Source organism: Anser anser (assembly GCF_964211835.1).
Source record: "Anser anser genome assembly, chromosome: 2".
NCBI classification, from domain to species: Eukaryota; Metazoa; Chordata; class Aves; order Anseriformes; family Anatidae; genus Anser; species Anser anser.
The window spans coordinates 101906446-101933995 of NC_139721.1; the positions used below are offsets into that span (position 1 = coordinate 101906446).

Sequence of the window (27550 nt, forward strand, 5' to 3'; positions counted from 1 at the left end):
TAGTGGTTGCAGCACTGCATCTGCTGCTCTACGATTTCAGCATACCTTGCAAATGTTACCTAGGTCTTCAAAATAACCTGAGTTAAGTCAGCAAATACTGTTATCAGTGTATTACAGCTGGGGAGACTGAGTCATTTAGACACATGCTGAAATGGTTTGCTGATTCATATCCACACATAGTAACTACTTGACATGAAGCTGTATTGCAAGTTAGTGAAGGTGCTAGAATTTTATGGTTCTGTGTCTAATGGTTATTCTCCTTTAGATTTGTATTGGGAATGTGAAAGATACCATTTCATAAGGGTTAGGCTTTTGTTGGAAGGAAGAAATTGAAAAGCATGTGCCTGTTTTTGTTAATTATATTCTCCATGAGGGCAATAATCATCTGAAAACCTCTGCTGTATCAATGGAAGTAATTATAAGCGTGCTATATAAATACATATGTCATGTAGACATCTCATTGTATGAATGCAAGTCCAAATGCATTTATATAATATCAGTACATCTATGTATAAATGGGATGCTTATTGAAATGTAAGCAGCTGAAATAAAAATCTTGATTTTCTGGTATGAAACTTATTTCTTCTTCAAGCTGTGCTTGAAATTTATACCACCAATGAGTGTGAAATACAATTATCCTGGAAGTGTAAGTCTAAGAGCTGATAACAGTATTCATCACATCAGAGATATTTTTTTTTACAATTTTATTCATTTTTTATGCAATCAATCCTGTAGGTTTTTCTTTTTTTTCCCCCCATTTTGGCCTTTTTTAACAATTCTAAAGCACTTGTAACCATATTACAGAGAGTATTTGATTTACACTTAAGGGAAATATCACACCTTACAGTTCAGTCTTCTAATAAACCTCAGACCTCCTCCATTTCTATCACTTAACTTAAAATTTCCAAATCTTGGAAAGAGGTTGATTTCAGTGTATTACCGTTCCTATGCTACAGTGATATAGTGCAGTCAAAGAATTTTTCCACATGATCATAGTACTATTATCAGTATTAATTTTTATTTAATTGGATCAGGATTTAGATGTGGATGAACATAAGCAGTTCTATTAAAAGATTAATAGTGTTTTCTTCCTTTATTTTCTCACATTCACAGTCATTCTCTTATTTCCCCCTTCTTTTCACTCATTTCTTAAGAGCTTTTCTATAACTACAGTCTCTTGCTGAGATGACATGGCTAACCTGATGCTAGCTTGTAAGGAAAACAGCACAGTACTTGAGTATTTTTATTCTGAATTTTATTTAGAAATATCAAACCAAAGAATTTAAAGTGCCCAGTGGCTTACTTTACCCATGCTATCAGTTTATGCCCTCTCCAAAAGCAACATTATTTCTGAAGTGTTCAAAATATCTTGAGGAACATGTAGATTGAAAATATCTATATTCCTAAATACTTTTTATTTTCCTAACTTTACATTGATTTTACACTGTGCTTACAAGACTAAATGTTTGTTGAATCTGGTCCTAAGTCTTTTATTTGAAACTGGCAATATTTATGGCCTGCAAATTAAATGTGATGGATAGGGAGAGCCAGAGCTTAATTTAAAAACAGGATCTGAATCCTATTAAAATCTTTTCAAGTTGTAAAATATACCTTAGTATGAATGGGAATAAGGAGATGAACCAATGCTTTAATTAAAACTAATCAGAAACAACGTGATTTTCTTTTCAGTCTTTCTCACTCTAAGAATATCCAATGTGAGCAGCTTCTGTGAAACTTGTGGGTTTGCTTGTACACAGATGTAAGGATTATTCGCATGCTGCCATTTGCCAGTGACTTCAACAGCAGTTTCCACATGTTGCAGAAATCACACCATATAAAGCAGACGTATGTTATTTGTCTATGTTTTGTCTATGAACCAAGCAGGACATAATTATTTTAATAGAATTAAGGCCGACATTCTATAACGTCTTTAAAAGGATTCAGAAGGCTTTACAAAAGAGGACAGCTACAGCACAAAAATACTAATTAAGATGAACTTTTCAAAGATGATAAATGGTTAGGGCTACTTTTAATTTGATTACACAGCTGAAGCTGCATTAAAGACTGAATTTCAGAGAGTGTACTTTCTTCAAATTAGGACTACAACAGTCATCTCAGATCCACAAGCAAAGTCAGACTGAGCTCCTACTCAGTCATTTGTGAAAACTATGTCCCTATTTCTCTCTAGTCACATTATGAGTCAAAGCTGGTTGGAAAAAGAGATGGGGGGAAGCATATGCTGACCTGGATTAACTTGTCATAGTGCTATACTTAACAAGCTGAGTATCTAGACATTTTATGTATAGAGTCTGCTTCTGTTGGTTCACCTAGGAGAATAAGTAAAGATGCCAAGGTTGTGTCTTTCCTCTGAGTCACCCAGAAAAAACAGAATTTGGATTTCTTTAATGAGAAATCTTGTTTCTCATATCTAATACAGAAGGCTGTGGTACCCTAAGATTGATGTTGCATCTACCTAAACAGCATAATTCTACAGAGAGTTCTAGATACTGCAAAATTAAATAAATGATATCAGACGGAGATATTAATACAGAGATACTCTGTATTAAAGCAGACCCATTTTCCCACCCTATTTGATTTCTTTATCTGAATCTGTTTCTACCTTTTTTTTTTTTTTTTTTTTTTTTTTTTTTTTTTTTTTGTGGTCAGCCTCTAGGAAGACTGGATAAGCCAGACACAGAAATTACAAAAAATCAGTTTGTGTGTTGAATTGGCGTTACATCTTTCAGTATGAATTCAGGTTCTGCTAGCACTTTTAGGAATCATTAGTACTTTGCTGAATTTTCCCACACCTGCTTAAAATATGTTGGTTGTAGTGCATGCTGCGAAGTGGGGTTACTTGGCTTGTCATTAAGTATAAATCCCAGCTGCAGAGATCTAACAAATCCAGAGGAAGAATTCAGCAAATATAGTCTATTTAGTCAGAAGTGCTGCTTCATCTTTCTCTGTTTCTCAAATATTACTTTCAATGTGCAACTTGTCAGTTTCTGTGAGAAATAGATGAGGGAGTACATGGATTAATGAAGGAAAAATGTGAACAGTGAAGAATATGAAGCATTCACAGTATTCAATACTTAAGGTCAGTAGAAAGTTTTGGAGAAGAGTGGGGGAAGGAGAGAGGGAAAATAAGGCTTAGGGTTCAATGGCAAGTGCCGTGGTGAGCTGTGGGCTTTGGGAACAAGAAAGAGCACTGAAGGTTGATGAGTAATTGAGTTACATGGGATATATTATCTCATGGTGTATTAAGTTGCTTGTGGTGATTATCCTCAGGATGTTAGAGTAGGCGTTGGTTAATGGGAGACTAGGGAGAGAATTGGGAAGAGCAGAGGAGTATGCATTAGAGGAGGGTGGGATAGTGGAGCTAGATGGTGAATTGTTAGAGGCTAGGAAAGTATCAGGGGAAAATATTGGATGTTCTCCCCCTCCTCCAAAAACATCTACATTTGGCCTTTGCAGAGGGAGGTCTAGTGTACTGAACTTTTATGGGTGTTTTTCTGTCTTTATATTGACTTTGATAATCTGTGTGGAAGGGTGAATGTTTGCCAAGATGTGGTTAATTGGCAAAGGAGAACAAAGAGTAGTGTCAATAGGAGAAATATGGATACAGCTTAAGCCTTGCTGTGCTAATAGATTGGTTAGGGCACTGTAACATGAGGGCAGATAAGAGTCAGAAGGTGGTAGGAACAGAAGTTAATGATGGGAAGTGCTTATCCCAGCTGAGCTTTATCCTATCACAGTATCACAGTATCACAGATTTCTAGGTTGGAAGAGACCTCAAGATCATCGAGTCCAACCTCCGACCTAACACTAAGTACTCCACTAAACCATATCGCTAAGCTCTACATCTAAACGTCTTTTAAAGACCTCCAGGGATGGTGACTCCACCACCTCCCTGGGCAGCCCGTTCCAATGCTTAATAACCCTTTGGGTAAAGAAGTACTTCCTAACATCCAACCTAAACCTCCCCTGTCGCAACTTTCACCCATTCCCCCTCGTCCTGTCACCAGGCACGTAGGAGAACAGACCAACCTCCACATCTTTACAGCCTCCTTTAAGGTAACTGTAGAGAGCGATAAGGTCGCCCCTGAGCCTCCTCTTCTCCAGGCTGAACAAGCCCAGCTCCCTCAGCCGCTCCTCGTAAGACTTGTTCTCCAGACCCCTCACCAGCTTGGTCGCCCTTCTCTGGACTCGCTCGAGCACGTCCATGTCCTTCCTGTAGCGAGGGGCCCAAAACTGAACACAGTACTCAAGGTGCGGCCTCACCAGAGCCGAGTACAAGGGCACAATCACTTCCCTAGACCTGCTGGCCACACTGCTTCTTATACAGGCCAGGATGCTGTTGGCCTTCTTGGCCACCTGGGCACACTGCTGGCTCATATTCAGCCGACTATCAACCAATACTCCCAGGTCCTTCTCGGCCAGGCAGCTTTCCAGCCACTCATCTCCCAGCCTGTAGCTCTGCTTGGGGTTGTTGCGCCCCAGATGCAGGACCCGGCACTTGGCCTTGTTGAACTTCATACAGTTGACCTCAGCCCATCGCTCCAGCCTATCCAGATCCTCCTGCAGAGCCTTCCTGCCCTCGAGCAGATCAACACACGCACTTAGCCTGGTGTCATCTGCAAACTTACTGAGGGTGCACTGGACGCCCTCATCCAGATCATCGATAAAGATATTAAAGAGGACTGGCCCCAGCACTGAGCCCTGGGGGACACCACTAGTGACCAGCCTCCAACCAGATTTGACTCCATTCACCACAACTCTCTGGGCCCGGCTATCCAGCCGGTTTCTAACCCAGCGAAGCGTACGCCAGTCCAAGCCCCGAGCAGCCAGTTTCTTGAGGAGAATGTTGTGGGGAACTGTGTCAAAAGCCTTACTGAGGTCAAGGTAAACCACATCCACAGCCTTTCCCTCATCCACCAAGCGCGTCACTTGGTCATAGAAGGAGATCAGGTTCGTCAAGCAGGATCTACCTTTCATAAACCCATGCTGACTGGGCCTGATCGCCTGCTTGCCCTGCAAGTGCCGCGTGATGACCCTCAAGATAATCTGCTCCATGAGCTTTCCTGGCACTGAGGTCAAACTGACAGGCCTATAGTTCCCCGGGTCTGCCCTGCGGCCCTTCTTATAGATGGGCGTCACATTGGCTAGCCGCCAGTCAACTGGGACCTCCCCCGATAGCCAGGACTGCCGATAAATGATGGAAAGCGGCTCGGCCAGCTCCTCCGCCAGTTCTTTCAGTTTTCTTTCTTCTATGTTTCAGAAGAACTGTGTTTTCACAAACATATATCTGTTTTTTGGAACTCCTGAACTCAAAAATTACCTGTTGGTCCAGCCCTCTGCATATCTCACCCTGCTTCATTCAATCCCTTCACCCAGCTAACTTTGCTCTTAGGTTTACTAACGCTGTCTGGCATGGGGATTTGGTTCAAATATTTAAAAATATAGTACAGGGCTCTTGGTTGGGTGCTAGTGCCAGTAATGTCTCTTGATTGCAGTGCAATCATTAACACAACCTTAAGAATTGGATTAAAACAACAAGTAGCTTTGCCTAATAATGTAGCTCTTCTTGAAATATGAGGTTGTTTTCAACATTTTCAGTATGTTTTAATATTATGGAAAGTTTAGTGTTTTGTTAGCAAGATGGCTTTTAACTGGAGAGCCCTAAGAAGATAAGATACAAGCAGAATAATTTCTGAAAGATTTTGATGTTTGTGACTGCCAATCTGGTATGTGCCCCCTTATATACCCATGGGAAGAAAAGATTTTGGAGGCCAGCTGTTTCTTGCAGCTTGCCAGAAGAGTCTGTGTCACATCAGCAATGTCAGTCATTCACCTCAGTGTGCATGTCCACATAAATGATATATATTACAGTTAAATGTCATATACAAAGATGTACTTCAGATGTGCTTAAAATGTTTCAAATTTCTGTGTGTTTGTAAAATTAAAATGATCCTAAGACAGTAAACCAAAATTACAGTTCATTTTTCATCTCCAAGTTTGTGCCCTACTTATTTGGAGGAGGTGCTCAATTCACTGCATTTAGCACAATAGTGTCTGCCTTTCAAAGAGCAACTAAACCAGGCTAAGCAGTTCTGGAGCCACCAAAGTCTCAATAATACATTTTGATAGCTAGTTATTATTTAATTTTAATTAAATTATACTGCAGAGACATACTTCAATAGAGAACCTAAATTTCCCAGTCAGGATCAGGGCTATGATGTTCAAGGATCTGCAGACAGAAACCAACATGTGTTTTCTACCACATTATGGGAAACAGTTTCCACCCAAGAGTTAGCTAAGAGTTTAATCCTGCAATTAGTATGCTCTCTGCCCAGAAACTATCACTTGGAGCACAGCAAGACAGATGGATTTAGGATTAGAAAGAAATCTCTCCCACAACAGAGTAATGCACAATTTATTAGATATAACTTGGGACAGTGGTTCATACTTTGCTGAAGCAGCTTTGGGAGTCAGGATATCAGAAAATTATTATTTGTATTTTATTCCAATACAAAGTGGGGCCCATTGTGTCAGACACTAGACAAACAAATAGTAAGAGGCAACTCCAGTCCTTCACATTTTATAATCTAAAAAGGCAAGATTAACAAAACTGTAGGGGAAATAGAAGGGTATGGTAAAGGAACCTGATTTGCCTGTTATCACAGGGTTGTTTGGTGACAGAGCAAGGAGCCAAATGCCTCTGTTTAGATTCTCAACTCCTGCAGTCTGTTCTATGGTTGATCTTACTAATTCTAAATAATCTACTAGATGTTTATTTGTTTCTTCTGACAGTTTTTTTATGTGTACATGGTTTTCTCTTGTATTTGGTGTTGTGTGTTGAAATTGCTATAGAGAGAGTAAGTCCAAGGAGGAGCATTATGCTAGTTACCCTACTTAAGTGAAAAAGAACAGAAAAGTAGTAGATCTATAATTAGGGTAAATTTAAATATTTCTATATCATAGCAAGCAGTTCTTGTTAAAAGATTTATGTCATAAAAAAGTGTTCCATCAAGGATTACTTTAAGCAAAAACAGCAGCTGGCTTTGAAATTAATGAATATAATCTGCAACAGGTACATATATAAAGCATGAAGTAATTCCTGGCATTCTTCAGTTGATACAGTATCTGAACGCTGGGGGGAAAGCATTAGAATACAGGAAAGCTAGACAAAGTATTTTATTTTATGATTTTTTTTTTTCCTGCAACTGGATGAACAAGCATTACAAACATGCCCTACACCTGTAAGATCTAGTTATATGGCAGGTAACCAGGGAATATTCTGTGTTTTAAAATGAAATCTGCACATTGAATCAGGCAGAGAACAGCTGGCTTAGAAATCAGCCTAAGAATCAGAATAATCTATGAAAAGTATTTGTGTTAGTCTTAAACATTTTTGCATGCTGTCAGTGCAGAAGATAGCCTCTGAACTTTGTGGATTAAGGAAGGGGCTGATATGACTTTCTGGAATTGGGTCGTCTTGTTAAGAATGGAAAATTCAATTAAAATTTAGTTATTAGAAAACTATGTGAGCCTTTGTGATTTACTGCAGCACAATGCAGGTTCATATTTTAAAAGGCAGAATTTTCAGTCAAATTTCTGTTGAGTTATTAGGGAATAAAGATGCGGTCACTTCTGCTACAAGTCATTGCTTTTTGAGCAAGAACTCTATTCTGATGTGCATACAATAAGCAATAGAAAGGCAAATGAATGTAAGAAGCTATTCTGTAACAGCCAAATACAAATATGCTTTGAAGACTAACTGAAACACAAACTAGGGATATAAGATTCCTGGATATAAGAAACACCAGATGATTAAACTTTGTTAAATCATATGGTGTTCAGGAGAAATCTACCAGCACCAAGGCAGGGCAGGTACTCACTCATTACAGCATCTCTAATTCTAACATTAGGATGCGAATCCCATTCTTTCTACATGCAAACAGGAATTTACACAACTACTTTTAATCCAAACTTTTAGATATATCAGTGTAAACTGAGTATAGATGCTTTTTCCTTGGATATTACTTGAGATTAAATCTGTACAAAATCATTTATGTTTACTCAAAATGGGAAATTATAAGAGAAAATTAAGTAAAATCAGATTACCCAAAAAGCTAAAATTAAATGGAAACAAAAACTGTTAGTATGAAACAAAAGTGCCCACACACAGACTTGCTCCAAAATAAGTAATTGTGTGAAGTAAAACCAACTGTTATTTTGGTTCCAGTTTTTGTGTGGATAAGCCCTGGGACCTCTGGCAATTAAAATATAATTGTTCTTGTGATGCAAATATTTACAACCATACTAAGGCCATTTTAAATTGCCAGTACAGTGTAAAATAGACACAGCATTGCTGAAAATGAAGAAAGGGACAGCCAGGCCCTTCATATTTTATAAGGATTTTTAGGAGACAGCACTTTCCAATCATATGAGGTAAAAGAAAGGAGAAGAGAGATTGAAGGCTTTGCAGTGAAAAAGCAGATTGTAGAAAGAAGAAGAAATACAGTAAATGAAAACCCACAAGTGCAAATGGCAAAGGATCAAAGGTGAGGGGCTGTGTAGGAGGGAGGTGCTACTGATGCTCCCAGACATTCAGAGATGGAAAAAATCCATTAAAACTAAGCACCTGCTGCTTAAGATTAAGACTCCAAAATTACAAAGCATGTCAGTAAAAGCATTTTGCTTTGGAGTTTAAAGGGGAGCTAAAGAAAACAGCAAAAATATTAGGAGGTGGAAAAAGAGAGAATGGGGAAATATTTTAATGAAACTGATCTGTGCACATTTAAAATGGGCTATTGCTTAGGCATGGCTGGTTTCAATCTGATTTTAATTTTTGTTTCCCAGCTTTTTAGTTGTCTTCTTGAGCAAAAAAGAGTCTTTTAAGTTTAGTTTAGTAAGGGGATAGGCAAGTGAGCTTTGGATGGCTTCCTAACCTTGTGCCTCATTCCTCTTCATGGGTGTGTCCGACTTAAATTTCTGTTTCTTAATCCTACTGTAGTCTTTGTGGGTGAGGAGAGATGATTTCTGACTCTTTTGACCGTTGTAGGGTAGAACACAACACTGAAATCCCTTCTGACAGAGTAAAGGCTGGCAAATGTTAGAAACCACAAGAACTTAGATACAGAACCAGCCTATACTTAACTAACATACACATGCTCACATCGGCATGCCCACACAACCAAAAACCAGACTGAAGGCTGCTTGGTTTGAAATGGCAGTTTCTCGTGCCCCATACTGCTTTGATATTTGCAAGTCGATGAGCTGAATATCACATGTCAGGGATTGGCAGCAGACAATGGAAAGCCAAAAAGCTGTTCCCAGTTCTTCACACAGAGACAGTATTGATCAAATTGTCACTTACAAATCTGTGGAAAAAAAAACAGCCTAATCTTCAGTATGTTCCCTCTCTAGCTGACTCCCAAAGCCCAATTTCCCTTTGAAAAACTTATAATTAACCTGATGATTGCTTTTCAATAGGAAATAGGAAAATAGAAGGGCTAGAAATAGTTATATATCTAGACTTTTACTTTCCCCTGCTAAATGAAAGGATTTTTGCTCTTCTTGTCTATTTTGAATACCAGATGTCTTTGCACAGTCAAATTGAGACATCCTAAAAGAGAAAGATTTTCAGATGTCCTCAGCTTTTTCTGGAAACTGGGCCCCTGTAAAGATGTCTCAAGTATGACACTCAGAAAGAGAGTTGTCCCAGATTGCACAGTGCTTTTCAAAACTCTGCCAGCATTTTTAGTAGCCTATGCCTCAAGGAGTCTGGGCACCTTACCCAAAAAGAGCTAAAAATGTAATTTGCAGTTCTTCAAGTAATCCAAAACAAAGTATCAAATCCCTTCCCATCTTCCTTTGCCAGGGAAAGTCCCTATGCAGTGGAACTGGCCTCATTCTGCAGCACAGGGGACAACAGAAGTAAATGGAGGGTGGAGTGGGAGAGCTTTTGGAAGAGTGATCAGGCTGTGCAAAGTACTCAGTCCTACTTAATCACAGATGCCTTGCTCGAGAATCAAGTTCCAAATATTTCCATGGTGCTCAAACATAGAGTTACCTAGCTGTCATTTGCTCTGAAGAATTTCAACCACCAGAATTTCCTTGGCTGTGCTGCAGCTGATGACTTTTTCCATTATTTTAATACTCACTCAGCAGATACTTACTTGGTGTGGATCACTAACCAGGCAAGAAAATATCATCAGACTGTTGAATTTTCCAAATGTGAAGGTTTATATGCCTGTGCATTGTAGCCACAGAGGAACAGTCTGAAGATGTGTAGAATAAACACTCATGGCAATAAACATGCAACACGTGACAGACACATGATTTGACATCTAACTGAATGTCTGATCTTTTTTTTTTTTTTTTTTATAACAATACACCCCTTTTGAGACTTAATCCTTTGACCAAAAGAAGGGATTGTTAAGGAAAAATTAGTCAATGTAAAAGTGTTTAGAAGTGATTGCAAATAGTTCTGCTACAGGTAGACTGTAGAAGGTTTTTGTTTCTCAATTTCTTTTTCTTAACAGGCTAAGATAGATGCTTCAAGACATTAATTATCCTAAATTAATGAATAAATCATGTACTAATATACAGATGGGTTGTGTTGAGGCTAGGGAACTAAAGAAAAGCTCTGTGATACAGTGTTTCTGTCACGAGCTGTTTACCACCCAGTTCACTCTATTCCAGGCTAACAACTGTCTCTGCCAAAGCAGGTGTTACGGTGGGTTTTAAAACCGTCAGACCGGAATGCCAGATAGACCTCAGATTTTAAAAAGAGACTTAAAGAAACTTGATTGGTATCATCACAAATAATCATCTTAACATCAGTTCCCATTTCAAGCTGTACTTAAAAGAGCTTTAGAGAGATACAGATTTTTTTTTTTCTGTGCAATAAACTGTACCCCATTCTGATATCCGTATTCTGATAAAAGAGAGAAAATTATATCCAGCCTTAGGTTCACAGTGTGTATGTTCTTCAGCGTGGATTGTCTTGCATCCCAGAATTAAGGGACTAGAATCAGCTTCAGGTATGCAGGCTTCAGCTAGCTGCCTAAAGAGCAAGGAAGAGCTCATCTGCAAGGAAAAGTTAATCTCCTCCTACTCTGATGATGCACAGCTGGCCAGGAGGATTACCTTTGGGGTCTCCGAAGAGCCAAAGAATCTAACCTATAGCTGGAGACAGGACACAGGAAAGGACAGATTGGTGTACTGGGGAGATGCAGACACTTTCTGGGTTGGCTGACGTGTCTTATTCCAACATGCAGGGTCACACTAACCACAAGGCATGGGACTTGGAAATAGTTTTCACCAGGCTCAGTAGGAGGTCCCTGAGGAGCTTCTTGCCTGCCTGCACAGCTGGGGACATGATTCAACTTCCAGGATCATGTGAGCATGTTGCAACTGAGCAGTTCTCTGTCCTTTCAAGAGACTCTTTTCAGGTGGCATTTTGATTTTTTTGTTCCATGCTTGTAACACACTTCTCGCTGATTGCTCTCTTTAAGAGAAATTGATTAAGGCATTAATATCTTAGTTAATTAATTATTCAATTAATTAATATTAATTAATTATTAATATCTTAGTGAAACAATATATCGCTTGACCTCTCAAGTATCAGAGGAAGCTCAGGTCCATCTTAAACCCAGTTCCATTCTGTGGAAACAGTTGTGCTTATGGGCGTTTCAGAATTCCATGTATTTTATGCCCAGAAATAACCATTATGGTCCTCCTGAATAGCACAAGCCTTTCAGCCTGACCCCACAATTTCTGCATTAGGTACACATCCTGTGGTGGGATTGTACATCAAGTTTTGTATTGACTAGATTATAACTGGAGAAAAATTACATTTTTATCTTGGATTTTCATTAGTTTAGGCTTGCCTTTGTAGGTTTTTCCTATTAAAGTTTTGTAAGGCTTCTCCCAGTTTTTGCCTTCTACTTATTCGGCTCTTTCCAGCAAGACCAATTTATGTTAAACTAGAAGTCTCTACTGTCCTTACCTTGGGCTTGCACAGCCTGAATACACCTCCCACAGTGCTGTAGGAAAGACGTCTAGAAGAACTTGTTCCATGTACAGTGGAATTGAATAATCTTTTCCTTCAGACTTCTCTGCTTTATAAACCCTATGTGTACTTAAGATGACCTGACCTTTTCTCATGTACTTTATGCTGTGTCTCCACAGTATGTGCTAGGTGACTCTTACACAGTTGTGTCTGTACTTATTAGTAAGCCCTTTGCAACCAAACAGGGTATATAATACCCGAGTTCTTCCTTTTATTTATTTATTTATTTATACTATGTCATCAAGGCAGTAGTTTGGGTGTCTGTCCTTCAGCAGTCGCCAATTTTTGCAAAACTGGTAAGAACTTAATTTTCCTTAGGATTTCGGCACTGTTGTCCAGATTGACAGGCTCAAAAGTTAGGGGTGGAGCGGTGGGTGAAGCAAGGCAAACAGATGATTAGAAAGACAGCACAGACATGTGAACACGTTTCCTTAGGAAATGAAGCTACGGTTTATTACCTAGGGAATTTACAGTTCTTTAAAATTGCTACCTCTGAGTATTCTTTCTTGTCATCTTCCTTCCTGCCTTTCTTTGAGTCTTCTCTTTAGGTCTTTGGAGGTTTCATAAAGGAATGGAACTGTGTGAGGCTGTACAAAAAGGCCAAATTTTCAATGTTGTGAGGTGATACATATGGGAAGCAGTAGACACTACCTTACTGTGAGGTTCTTAAAGCTCTTATGTGCCAAGAGTTCTCTCTCAAAATTGTGTTGAATGATGCAGTTAGTCAGGATTGCTATCAAATATGCAAGCAGAGTGACTGATAAATGATTGCTTTTACCCCAGCAGTCATGCAAGATTAATTAGATATAGTCAGTATGGTGACACTTTGAAAATGTAAAGTGTATATAAATGCTGAGTGGTATTTTTACACTGATTATATCCAGGATGTTGGTTGATAGGAAATACATAAAATGCTTTTTAATGCATTTCTGTATGTGCAGCTTTGAGTTAAAAAAAAAAAAAAACTTTTGTAAGTGTACTTGACAAAGGGTTTTAGGAGTTGTGTAATGGATGTCCTGAATGTCTAAGTCAGGGTTTAAAAGTGATTGATTCTTAAACACCCAACTATGATTATCACAAATAAACCTTTTTTTTGTGATCTGCCTGTCAATTCCTTCCTCTCACAGTGATTCAGCTTTTACATTCTTGACTCTTGTGTCGTTAATAATTGTGATAATTCTTTTAGCTCTCCCATGGCAGTCAACATTTGCCAGATGAGAAGAGGTAAACAGATGACTTATAGATATGTTTAGTATTGATATTACTTTCACTGCACTACTGATTTTACTATTTACTACTACTATTTACTAATGTATTTACATGTGTGTTTGTATGGCACCTAACACAAGATATACCTTTTTTATTGCCATCTGAAAAGGGTTGTCCATCCCCTCTTCTCTCAGTTACTCATTCCTACTCATCCTGCCAAAGTTTTCCACCCTCTCAGCTGCGCTGGGTGCCAAATGAACACTCTGTGTGGCTATGCTTTAAGTGGGGGAGGAAGTGGAACCTGCAGTGAAAGAAGGAGTGAGTTCTTGAATATTATTCTCTTAATTTATTTTTTCCAAATCTATTATGAGTTGTTCTTAAAAAGTAAATCACCAGCTCTAATGTCATGCAAAAGGAAAAGATTTTTCCAGTGATTAAAAAGATTCCTAAGAAGCCCTCCAAGCTCCCAAACTGTCATGTCTATAGCAAGAAAGAAAAAACATTGTAGTTCCCCAGTTAAGCTGGAGCAAATAATTTGTTCTGGAGATTTCCTGAAGTCTGTGTGCACTACTTGTACTAGCATCAATTTTTAATGAGGCTTTTTTTGCCTGTGCGTACTTTTACTTTGTGTTTTATCAAGGGAAAGAAGCTCAGTGTAAAGGCAGTGTAGCCAGGCTGGGCTGTACTGTGTGCTCAGCCACCTCATACACTTCTCAGCTGTGAATGATGAATTAACAGAAGTCATGGCTGGGACAAAAGGGAAGAGACCTGACATTCAAAATGAAGTCTCCCAGGTCTACTCCTGGTAACATATCCCTGAACTCATCACTTCTAACTCCCGAGTGTACTTCATGTGAGCCATTAAGGCCATTTCTCAGACATATTCTCTATTGTTTTCCTTTTCAGTGCCTTAAAAGTTACTTGTTGTTTCCTGCTGATCCTCTTCTTTGGCTGGTTTCATAACTAGCTGATTGAATGCCCCAAACACTTGAACTGTAGTATATATGGGATCTGGGTGCAAATGATTTGGTTCTGGGCCATTTCTGTTGACTGTTAATGATATTTCATTGGAATTGCAAAACTGTTATGTAGCAACATGATGTTATTTGGAAGAGGTACAAGTTCTTGGTTTGTTTTTGTGTGGTTCGCACATGTATATAGACTACACTGTGAGCTGGGGTAGAGCTAGCTAACGAGGGGTGATAGGTTTCTCATTGCTCTTTCCTGTAAACATAGGTGATATGTTGGAAGAAGGACATATACACGTCCGTTAGTTCAAACTTCCCCTTTCTTTTTCCTTGTCCCACTTGAATCGTAACAAATATTCATGTCTTTTTCCTGAGCTTGGCTGTCCCTGGGCCTAATTCCCTCTACATAATTTGAGAATTAGATTAGTTCAATATGCTTTAACCTGTGCTGCAGAGAAAGTATTATCTGGTGACTCGTGCACAGTGCTGCAGGATTGCTATTTGGCAGGACAAAGCAAAATTTATTACCTTTATCCACTTTTATGTACAGTGCTTTGCTCCTTTAACATTCTAATTCAACTTCAATTTCTACTACTGAATAGTAGAACAAAACTAACTTTGCTTCTGCAGCCCTGAATCTCAGAAACATCCAGTGACACATTCCAAAACGTGCCATGTGTTTCACCTGGTTAGGGTGTATGTTCAAAGGCATTTTGTTATTGTTGGGCCTTTCCTCTGGACCTGTTTCAGTGGTTTTATCTCCCTTTATCTTTTGCTTTAATGTGTTTAATATGTCTCTACTTAATAGCTCTGCTTGATGTCTAGCACTGCTGTAGCAGATAGGCACAAAAGAAATCGAATTTATTGTGATGGTGTTGAGTTCAAATACTGGGGAAGTCTTCAAGGTAACCTGGTAGAGTTGTCTTTGTAGTTGCAACTGATACAAATTTTGACTTCTTGTTGCACTATTAATCCTTGAACATTGTGTGTTATGCACAGCATGTATTTTAACAATGTGCCAAAGTCAAAATGATTATAATAAAAAATCAGCCTAGAATTAAATGTGGTAAAAGAAATAACTTTTTGCTTTACTGGCAACAGTTAAAATAAAAAGAGAAGAAGGCTCCTTTTAATTAAACAGGACAAAGTCAAATCTCAGCTACTACTCATTCCTTTGTAGCTTTCTTCAGGTGACTATATCTGTCCCTTTAACTTCAGGGCTGAATTGAATATAGTGTCCAGCTTACAGTGGGGATGTGCAGGTGACCTCCTCCAACCGGTAACTGCTTTTATCCCAGCAAAGGCCTGTTTTCATCTGCAAAACTCCCTGTAACTCACCCACATGCAAATGCTTCTGACCTTAATTAAAGCAGTTCACCTCTCTCTGCCTCAAGGGATGGTTTCCTCATAAGGCAGTTGTGTTTAATTAGCATTTGGATAGCATTCTGCTGGTTGCTCTCCGGGAGCGTTGTTCAGTAGGAGCGTGGGATTGCTGAAGCCTGACTGGCAAGCTTTGCACCCTCCTAATTGACACAGAAGCCAAGTAGAAGTTACACAAGGAAAGAACAGAGAATCGTTAATGATGGATCATTAGCAAGTAGCTCCTTTGAATGAAAGTAGATAACTTTATAACTTTATCAAAGTGAAAAGTAGCATGATGAATGATGCATCAAACAATAAATGCTCAAGAAAGACACTGGTTTTGTAATTGCTATGCAAATTTCTAGCATGCTCTAGTTTGTAAGATTAATTTCTTTGGGAAGTGTGAAGCATTCTATGCCTGTTGTACACTTAATGTCAATTTCATTTTCTTTTCATTAGAGTTTTTATTCAATGTCTTTTGATATGATTTCAACTCCTGGGGTTTGAGATAGGCAATTTTTACACTAGCAAAAAATTGCACAAGCAAATGAAAACCATGTATATCTACTAAATTAGTTCCTGTCAGTCTGATGATTTCTCTGTATAAAGAGAACATATATATGGTCTCAGATGCAGACACCTGAAATGAGAATCTTTATATCTATTTATTATATTTTTAATAGAAATTGCCTAATAGTTTTATGGCTACTTTGAAATTCTAGACCAATAAATCTCTAAGGGGCATTTTACTCTGAAATTGTCTTCATAAGCATTTCAGTTGGCACAGATACATCATTCCTGTGGCTTGCACTAGGGCCAGTACAGCCCTCAGGCAGTGCTAGGAAGAGGAGATAATACAAATATTGTTTAGTGATGTCACCTGTTCCTTTAAAATTTACTGATCTCTCACATGAGAGTTCCTCTCAAAATTTAACTTAGTATATTCAAACTGAGTAGAACTAGGGGAATAAGTTAACAGAAAAATTACCCATGATGTGAGCCCTTTCTTAGTTTTCATGAATATTAGTGGGGGGAATGTATTATGTGAGATCACCCAATCCATCAGCAACCCCAAGGATCAGATATAGGTTCAGCTATACCAAAGCAATTCTAGTTCCTAAGGTCCTAATTGGTAGGAAGTCTGCAGCCTCCTCACATGACCTGTTTTAGCATTTCACTACCTGTACCATGATTTAAGTTTATGTTCAAGTAGCCAACTTTCTTTCTTTTCTTTTTTTTTTTTTTCAACTTGAGTCAATTAATTTGTCATCCATCATGGGCATGAGAAAGGATTTGCTTTCTTCTCGCAGAAGGGTAACATTTTTTTTCCTTTTCTTTTTTTTTTCTCTTTCTTTTCATCTTTTGAAAACAGTTTTGAAGACTGTGTTATTTTCCTGGCCTTCTCTTCAGGCCCATGACCACTTTGTTCAGCCTTTCATGTTTTCTCTGATCGCTTTGGTTGCTGTCCTGTAGAATATCTTCAGGTGTTCCACAAGGTTGTGCGGTGGGGGGCCCCCACCAGCCACTACTCCAGCTGTGACCTGCCAGCCCCAACTAGAACAAAAAGATAATTTCATGTGTCCTGCAGGCTTCTCTCTTGTTTGTACATCCCTGTATGACGCTTGCCTTTTTCGCAACAACATGGTGTTGTTGACTCACGTTCATTTTGTGATCTAGAGTAACCCCTAGCTCTTCCTACCTTGCTGTTTGTCCTCTGCCCTGTATTTATATTAATAAATGCAGCTCCTTCCCCTTGACATTATTGAATTTCGCCCGTTTTATCTGTTTTTTTTTCTCCAGTTTAGCCCAGTCGTTGTAAAATTTTTTCACAGTCGGTTTTAGCTTGGACTCCTCTGAAACCTGAGCGAGTACAATATGAGTTTCATCAGCTGACCCACTAAAAAAGTACTGATGAATGCTTCATTCTGAACAGATTCCTGTGGAGCTCACTTGAAACATCCTCCTCTTTTAGAAGACCCTAGGTAGCTATTCTCTGAATATGATTTCCCGCTCAGGACTCCACCTGGCTTTGGATTTACCTAGACCATGTTTCTTTAGTGAATTTATGGAAGATAGCAGAACTGAAAGTCTTTCTGAAACTCAGATATTGATCTGACATCCTGGTGGCTTGGGCGGGTGGGGGGGTCATTTCACATGATTTTGGATGTTTGGATGGTAGAGGTCTGCTTCTAAGATAATTCTGTGTCCTCTGTTTTATGGAAAAATGTAAATGATCACAATTCATTTGACCAGGTTTAGGCATTTACCAGTGTCTGAGACAAACTGCACTGTAAGTGTGTCTTCTTGTCTGCAATCACTCAAAAGGGAGTCAACTAAATATCAAAGCAACTAAAAATATATCTCTAGACTATTTGCATCTAAAGTTAGATGTGATGTATCTCACCTTCAGTGCTTCTCCTGATAGACAAAAATCAGATTGAGTGAACATTATTTTTTCTTAATAGATACATGCTTGCTGTTCCTCATCTCCTGAGTACAGTGTGATTATTGGTTCCAATATTTAATGTTCCTTCAAGTTAAATGATTTGGTCTGTAATTTCCCAATTCCCCCTCGTTTCCTTTTTAAGCACTGGAACAGTACCTCGCCTCTGCCAGGAGCATACTCATTAGGAACACACCTAATCATCTTGGAAAAAAATCTTTCTAAGTACCCATGAGTGTATTCTTGCTCATTTTGAGGTAAATACCTTTACTGTGTTAAACATTTTATCACTGGTGATCTGTTTAATGAAGACTGCAGCAAAAATGGAATATTTTGGCATGACCTTTTTCATCAGCTCTGCTCAAATAAGTAGTAACTCAAGTAGTCAGCTTCCTTACTCATGTTTTTATAGGATGACTTCTTGTTGTGATTTGTTTTCCTTGCCATGTGATAGTCTATCGTTCCTTTGGAACTAAGTCAAACCCTATTTTTATGTATTTATTTGCATTTCTAAGTAAAGCTGTAGTGGCATGCAGAAAGACACAACTACATATAACTTTTTCTATAAAATCTTTATGATGATATAATAAAGGCTGTAATTAAGAATAAAGGAATCATTTTTTCCATTGTCCAAAGCATCAGAGGTTGTTGAATATTTTATTAAAGGAAAGTTTCCAGGTGACAATTCTGGAAATTATCATCCCCTGCTTCTGTATAAAACAGTCTTTCTACGCATACAGTGAATGTATATCTCAGTTTTGATTCTGGAGTAAATCTGTGGCCTGTTCTCTCTACTGAGACTGATAGTAATGATATAGCTACTGGTCTGCAAGGAACTACACTGAAATCTCTGTTGGGTTCACTACAGAGGATTGCTAAAAAGTAAGACCTGACTATCTGCAGTAGACATAATTCTTCATATCATTGCCAGCTTCCCTAAGTTGTTTCCACCTTTGAAATGATTCTTGCCAGAGTAAATAAACCATTGTTGAGTTTCTTATGCTACCTACATTTTTGATAGAAGACATAAAACAATCTGGGGAATGTCATTTCTGTGCATGATGTTAGTCCTTCATCACTGCAGGATAATGGAGAACACTGCAGAGGTGTTTGAGCTGTTGCTGACAGGAAATGGTGCTGCCCATCATCTTATGCTGCTGTGGTGGTAGTAACGATGCCTTAATATGACTCTTCTTTGGCTTCTCATGGTTGTGCTGCCTCCTGTTGTATACAGAGTGTGGGGATTTCTGCAGTACATCCCATTTTGTGGTTTGGGCATATGTTGTTCAGCAAGCAGGGAGTAGTAGATCTGGGATTTAATATGACTCAGAATACCTGATATACATACCACTGGGAACAATGGGAAGACTTTCTTAAAGTTGGGCAAATATGCAGCAATTCTGCATTTGGCTGTACTACGTAAAACTCATAAAACTGGCTTATTAATACTTTATTGTCAGCAGGAATTTGTTTAGTATATAATTCTAGAATATAACATTTCTGTGATAAATAAACACTGTGATAAGACTGTTGTGAAAATGAGATACTTTTCTTTAAACTAACATAGACACTTCAATATTAATATAGACAGTAAATAATTTCCTTCTTTTTTTTTTTTTTTTTTTTTACAGGACCAGGTGTCAGATACAGTGAATTTGCTGTGTCGCATCCCAAACCACCTCCACTTGTTGGACAGCATACGGTGGAGATACTGAAGGTCATGCTGGGGTATGAGGATGATGCCATAGAAGAACTGCTCCACACTGGTGTTGTGGCTCAGCATGAGGTCAGATAAGGAACATTAGCTACATTCCTTCACGCTGAGTTCACATAGCTTTGTCCTCTCTTTGCTCCCTTCAGCTCCCCTAATGGGACTCAAAGAGAAGACATAATTTAATTCCTAATTTTCTTCCATGTGTGTTTGTATGATTTTAACACTGATGTATCAAATAAACAATCTCGTACTGTCTGACTGAAAGATTTTCTTGGGGGGTAGGGGTAAATGTAATTATATGGTCCTGTGTGGCTACTCATTTTCAGTACATCATATGGGAAATGGAGTTCTTATCACAATTACAGTAATTGCCTAAATGTTTGTCCCCAGAAAGACATCATGTTAGTGAAAAGAAGCAGAACCTTAGAAATCTGTGTACTAAACTCTCCATTTGTAGAAAGCTGGCTTGCACAGTTACTTTAGGAGAAAATCAGCCATGTACAAATTGGTGGTTGATCTGAATGATTTTGAACAGAATCATTGGTTATGAACTCTTTGTTCATCTCTATTTCAAATCAAGTGTAGAGTAACCATTGCAAAACTCACTTCAGTTCTCTGGTATTACCAATTACTGGTATGTCTTTATGTTACATTGTATGGTCATGACAATCCCAGCATGTTAGCAGAAATAAGCTGGAATTGGCAGAGTTCTTCAGTTATGAAATAAGCCTATTCCAAGACCGGTTGAGAGATGAACTATGATTGAATAGTCTTTTGTAATTTTATTCAAGAATGCCCTGAGTGCTGTTAATTAAACATTGATCCACACAAAACTACATGCTGAATGTCAAATACCAGAACTTGCCCAAGTTTTTAATCTGTTTCTGTGGGTAGGTACTGATCCCTATCTCTGACTCTAATTCCCAACCAAAATACCTTTCACTCTGAAGAAAATATAGTTAAAATACAAATCTCTGCAAAGTTTTTGACTTGGTCCCACCCCCATGATTAAAGCATGGTCAGAGTTGACAAACCTACCTAGAAGTTAGTAACATCATATCCTGTAGAAGGGTTGCTCTTAAGAGTAAGGCACCACATATTGTAAGAAGGTGGAAGAATTTGATCCATGAAGAGTAGTGAGGAAAATAACCCTTTCCCCTGAACAAACCAATTTGGCAGTACTTCACTCACAGAAGAAATGCCATGCTCCTCTATCCCAGCATATAATTTACAGCTAATGTAAACTGTGTATGGGAAGGGCTTAACCTTTGTTGTATGCACCCCAGGAGAGAGGCAAAGCCTTTCTATTTCTAGGACTAAATAAAACTAATTCAAATTGATGCTCAACAAATCATGTCTGTATTTTTCCCAAAGTATCACAAAGTCTGGGCATTATAACTAGCTTGTCACTTCGTTTTCACTCTAACAAGCAACATCCTCTGCACTATATCTGAACTTCACAACTCTGTATTACCTTCTGGTGGAAGAAAAGAGGTTATTATGTTACGAAATTGAAGCGGAACCCTATGTGGTGGTTGCTTATTTTTGAAGCCCAGTGTGTTTTGGTCCATTTGTTTGCTTGTTTTCTGTGTGTTTTTGTGTTTGGGGTTTGTTTTGTTTTGATTTGATTTTCAGATTGTTTTTTATTTTTATTTTTTATTATTTTGACTTGCACTGCATTCCTGGCACCAAACTCCATACTCTGTCCATGTGTTAAAGACATCATGAGATCCTGGAAGAGTGACTTCTTAAATAAATATAGAAATAAGTCTGAATTGAGAATAGAGAGACCATAGGAGAAGAATTGAAACTGGATTGGAAGAGGTTTTGATATAGTCTACCTTCCCTTTAATCTAAGGGGAACATCCCTTTTTTAATGAGAAAAGCAGAATTTTCAATTCAGCTTCACATAAATGGATAATCTGGTATTAAAATGAACTTTGTTTATTAATGAAAACTATTTAGTACCTTCAGATAACATTTACAAACAAATTTGATAGTTTTACTTTTTAAGGGTCCTTTTCTTCCCATTTCTAAGAGCTGCATACATAAGGTATATTAAAATATCGCTCAGGGCTTTTTTAAAGGATTTCTAAAAAAAAAATTCTTTTTTTTTTTTTCCCCTGTGCTTTTCCAAGCAATGGAAATAGCTAATCACCACATTCTTAGCTACAGTATATTGGCAGAGCTTCCCTAACTTTAACGTAACAATGCTGGTTTAAATCAGCTGAATATTTGTCTGTTAACTTTGTAATGTATTTCTTGCAGAGTTCACATGCAAACAGTGTTTCTCTTTTTTCTTTTCTTCTTAGTGTTTTCCTCTCTGGTATGTTGACAATCAAATGCCTAAGGGGATAATCAGAGACATTATATTGTCTAATTTCCAGTACTTACTGCAATAGGGGCAATCCAGATACCATTTTACCTTTTTGTGTGTTTGATTAAATCATACACTAAAACAGAGACTGTTGCTAACTCTTCTTCAAGTTAGAAGAAGGTGGGTATCTGGTAGCCCAAAAAGTCCTGTAACCTTCCAAGATCTGATGGTGAAATTTTGCCCTTTCACAAGGTTTGGCCCTTTAATTTCAGATAATTGGTGGACACAGTAAATCATTATTTTGATAATATTATTATTATTACTATTATAGTACAATTTTCCTTTAAAAATGAATGAATAAATACAGAAAAAGTATTTATAAATTTTACTGTACTTTTCCCAGGAATCTTCAGGACTATGTGTCCTAGAGTTCAATTGTTAGATACATTTTGACAATCTTTCATTTCAAAGTGGCTTTATTTTATCCTGCAAAACTGGACATAAATCATCACATGGGATTTTGGACCTCATAAGCTGAGATCCCTCCAATTTCAAGGAAGGGATATAGTTAGGAATGAGGATGCACAGTTCTCTTGGAATTAATGTTTTTTTTCTCTCTACTTAAATTGGAAAGGAATCTGCTGCTGCAATGGTGTGAGTGGGATTGGCTTTAATTTGACTTGATTTATACATTGCTGTATTGAAAAAAATAAAATAAAAAAGGACACTTGTCGATCTGTTGTCTAGTTCAAAACTGAACCCACCTATAACTGTTTGCCAGGATCCTTTAACAACTATTTGAAAGGAAGATTTTCATTTTTGCATCAGTTCTGACTCTGGCCTGTGGCCCCTTTGACTCCATGCTCTGCACTGGAGGACCCTATTGTCCTTGTATCACCTTTACTTGACCATTTGAAAAAAAAAATCCTCAGTCTGCCTCAGATAATTGTCTTCCTTTCTTTTCCCATGAAAGCTAGTATGGCTCTTCACCAGGTATAAATCACCCAGAAGACTGAAAAGATGGTGAAGTCAGGACAGTTTTGTGTAGTCATATAGTCTGAGGATCTACCTCTGGGTTATTTTAGTGCATCAAAAGAGAACTCAGTCAAACAACAGGCAAGTGGATAGTGACAGATTTTTCTCACTCCTAAGGAGATCTTGTTCCTTGTTCTTGTTCCTGATCTCTTCTCCAGGATCTTTCCATGCACTTGGGAAGTCCCCATATGGTTGCCTGAGAGCATGAGAAGTCCTTGCATGGTTGCCTGCAGTGGGTACCCTACAGGTGATGTTCAAAAGTAAGTCTTTTTTGATTAGTGGCCAGGAGGAACAAGTTACAAGCAGAAGCCTTGTCAGCTATCCAGCCTATGTGCAAAGGCCAGTGTAGCCATATTCATGTGAAGACTGATCTATTGATAGGGCTCCCCTGGATTGTGCATGCAGGCAAATGCTCCTTTTCTTATAAAATCAGCAAATGTGAACAGAAAAATATATTATTTTTATTTCCTGTTATATATATGTATATATGTATATATATATACACATACATAAAGAAGTAGAGAAAGGAAAATATCCCCATTCCTGACTCATATACAAAATATAAAGGTCATTTTGTTTTAAGTTCAATGAAATAGATTCTCTGGATGCCTGTTAATTGGTTTTGGCCTCTCTTCTTGAAAGATTAAAGCTCAATCTGAAGATGTCTAATGACAATGTACTAAGGCTAAAGTAACAGTCAGAATAACTCTTTTAGTGCATGTGCATGTATACTCAATAACTGGGGAAGGCATTTTCATTAAATCAACATGCAGCTCTGCCATTCACGGAGGACTGTAATTCCTCAGCCTGGTGAACCAGGAGATAAAAGGGAGCTATGCATCTCTATGATTAAAATGGTCACAATTTCTTCAAATATCTAAATGACAAGACATAGTTAATCCTTCAACTTTCATAACATTATAACAGTGTATTAAAATGTATTTATTTCCCCAATATGTATTAAAAAGTATTTAATTGCCAAAAGACAGCGGAAAGGTAAAGTACTTTCAGAGTTCAGGAATGCTGGCACAGCTGCTCACATTTCATGTCAGTGACATTAAACAGTGCCAGATAGAGTACTTTTCTTAACTGCTTGTACATTGAGTTTAATGTGGCCTGGTGAAATGTTAAACGCTATTAGCTGGCAAAAAATAAAAAATCAACCTCAGAGCAGTTCCTGCAGGATCAAGTAACCTCCCCACACAGAGGGCTGCATGATACTGGCGAATGTGCTAAAAATACATTGATAAACAGTGATATAGTCACCTTTTTAAAGTTGACAACCAATCAATTCAATTACTGTGTGTTTCTGTTGTGACTGGAATTTGGATCAGATGTATGAGAAAAATGCCTGGGTTCACTTATGCTAAGGACCCATGCAACTTTTGCAACAAGATCTCTTTTTCTGGCATGGGCTCCATCAAGCATTGAAGGGGGGCCAAGCAAGGGTTGAGGTGGGGACAAGTTGTTAACTTTTATCTTTTTCTGTTCTCCAGTGTTACAGATAAAAGTGAATTAGTAAGTACCAATTAGTCCTTAGCTAATAAGAAATTCTTAAAAATCATAATGTAAAGGGTATGCTAAACTACCTTCCTTAAAAGGCCCTCATGATGGTCTAACTTAATGAGCAGTGTCACACTGCTTTTTTAAAAGATACTCAGGAAAGCAGGCCAAGGAGGAACCCACTTCACTGAAATTGCTTCTGTTCTTCAGCTATTTCACAATTTGTCAATGTAATTACTACTCCAAACTGTCCAAAAGAGCTTTAAAGTACAGGAAGAAATTTGAAGATGTGTAACCTGGTAAAAGAATACATATGTAGCTCTCATCTCTTGCAGATCCATTTTAGGAGAAGCTAAAATCCCACATTAAAAGTTTTAATATAAAAATGCAGGGTAGCGTATACATTTTCCACTGACACTCTCTTCTCCTAGAGGATTGAAACTCTGACTAAACCGGACGTCTTGTGACAAAAGTGACATTTCTCTGATTTTTTTTTTTCTTTTCATCAAAAGCATCTCCCAAAGCCAAGGGTGAAGGCTTTTAGCTGAAAGATGAAAATATTTACTCAGCAATGCCACTGTGGAGCTTCCTGCAAGTATCTCATGCTCCCTTTCATCTTCAGGCCAGGTGGCCACAGGACTCTTGTGATGTACCACGAGTTTTTCGTGAGAGTATACCATGCCACTTAATGGGAAATGCAACCTAGGCAGAGGAAAAATGGGATCAAGAAACAGTCACACTACAAAACTATACATGAGTCACTGGGGCACCATTTTTCTGAATTCAAGTATAGAGAAACAAAACCCATCATCTAACTGCCTGTGCTCCTATGAGGTCCTGCCTGTGGAGTGTAATGTATCCACTTCAATGAATTCTCTCTGCTCTAAGGGGCATATTTTATTGGGAACAGCTTGAGATAGATAAGGGACCTTAAGAACAGCCATGATCAAAGAGCAAACATTGGTTGAGACTTATATTCAGTTACATCTGTGTTGACACAGACCTCCAGATTTTGCGGTGTGGTAAGTAAGGCTGATGAATTATCTAAAGCCCTGGTGTACAGCCAAAGTCTACCCGTACCTCTGCAGAAAGATGCTAGTTGTAACAGCAGCACACTTGTCGAGAGCTTACATTACCAAATAGAATGGCAGCAGATCCTGACTGCAAACCAGAATTAACTGTCTTGGACGTAGCGAAGTGGGTGCACCCATAATGTTAATTGTGTAGGAAATGTTAGTTCATTAACAAATTTGCCTTTTTAATGCTTTTGAAGACTCTCTCCTACCTGCTGATCCATTTTGTGTGATTTTATGGGTCTTGTCTTCTTTGGATTCTCTCTGAATTCCATGCCTGTCCTATCTCCTTTGCATTTACAACTGCATTTGCAGAGTTTTGGGGGCACACATCTGCTTTCTAATAGTGCATTGCTGATTTCCAACACACTGTACCAAGCAATCTATTATCCCAAAGTATGAAAACTATTAGAAAACTTTACAGATCTATTTTATGCCATAAACATTGCATAATTAAAAGCCTAATCCATTGCCCTTTGAAGGTAATGAAGGGGAACTGTCATTGATTTCAGTGGGCTTTAAATCTAAACCTAAGTCAACATCATGAATTTTTCATATTTGTGAATATGCCAGATTGTGTCATTTGCCTATAGACTACCTATTAACATATTTGCTCTCTGGAGATGCTTTAGAATAATCAGAGACATTGCAGGTATACAAACCCTTATTTCTTTAACTCCTCATGGGAAAAGCTTTCATATTTTTCTATGCTCCCATTGAGAAAACTTAAAACATTATTTTCTTGTTGTTTTTGTTTCTTTGGTAGAGTTAAAATTGTTCTTTCTCTCTTGTCATTTCATTTTCACTTTAAATTATAATATATCATACTTACATATTTCTTAAATCAAATGCCCCATGAGGCTTTATATGACATATATAATTACATTAATAATCATACTATTAGTAATGCCAGTATGTAATATCAATAGAAGACTCATTTACTGAACTGTTTTTTGAAGAGAGGAGAAATCCTAACCATTTTTGTGAGTAGCTTATTGTGGGAAGTGTGGACTACTGCCAACCCTAATTACTCAAATATCCAGAATCAGACCCTAAAACAATCAGGAGCCATTTAAAAATTAATAAGAGAGTTCTAAAATAGTATGATAGAACTACATATCTAGATGAGATTTTAAAAGGAAAATAAGCAATAGAAAGATTTGTGATAAAGTTGATGGTGCTGGTGACATTTCTTATGCATATGTATGTCTGTGGAACAAAATGCACGTCATTACTAGCTTCCTTGAATGCCTGGAATTTGTCCAGCTCCGTTCCCTCAGTTTTAGGGAGTTCAGTTTTTCAGGGAATTTTTTTAGGAAGCTGTTGGAAATGAATACTGCTGATGATTTTGCTAGCGGTATTTTTTTAATATCTGGCTGTTTATAGTACTACCTGGGCATTCAGTCAGCAACCAAATGCTGAGATCCAGATGATTTTTTGAGATATATTGAAATAGGTGCTCTTTCATGTTATGCACCATGCATTTGAATAAGTTGGATGTGAAAATTTGCAGTGTAAAGAAAATAAGCATTGTGTGATTAAAAGCTATCTTAACTGGACTGGTCAAGTGCATTCCCCACTTCTTCCTACCAGTAAAATTAAAGGCAGTTCTTCAAAATCTTTATTGGAGAAGGAGCCAGAAGTCCAACTCTTAAGATGGGGTGAAGATTTATAGCAGAGAAGGTTTTGAAATAGTGGATCTATCTTAGCTCTGTGGGCTTACATAGCTTTTAAGGATTTATCCTTAAACAAGACAAGTCCAGTGGTTGTTGGGCTAACCAAGGGCTACCAGAAAATCTGCATGCCACAGACTTCTTGTTTGATGCTGGGCAAGTCCCATTCCCTTC

At 38.1% G+C, this 27550-nt stretch overlaps 1 protein-coding gene across 7 annotated transcripts in view; it reads left to right on the plus strand.

Moving 5' to 3' along the window:
* SUGCT (succinyl-CoA:glutarate-CoA transferase) overlaps positions 1-20030 on the plus strand; it is a 338050-nt gene extending 318020 nt beyond the window's left edge. For 4 of the 7 annotated variants that reach the window (XM_083822414.1, XM_083822404.1, XM_083822415.1 and 1 more), the window contains one exon: positions 19693-20030. In XM_083822414.1, the coding sequence (XP_083678540.1) occupies positions 19693-19856 (164 nt within the window). In that variant the 3' untranslated portion in view covers positions 19857-20030. Of the gene's footprint in view, positions 1-11285; positions 11460-18206; positions 18319-19692 lie in introns of all 7 variants that reach the window. The other 3 variants (XR_014578981.1, XR_014578982.1, XM_083822416.1) reach the window with 3 other exon arrangements.
* The last annotated feature ends 7520 nt before the right edge of the window (positions 20031-27550 follow it).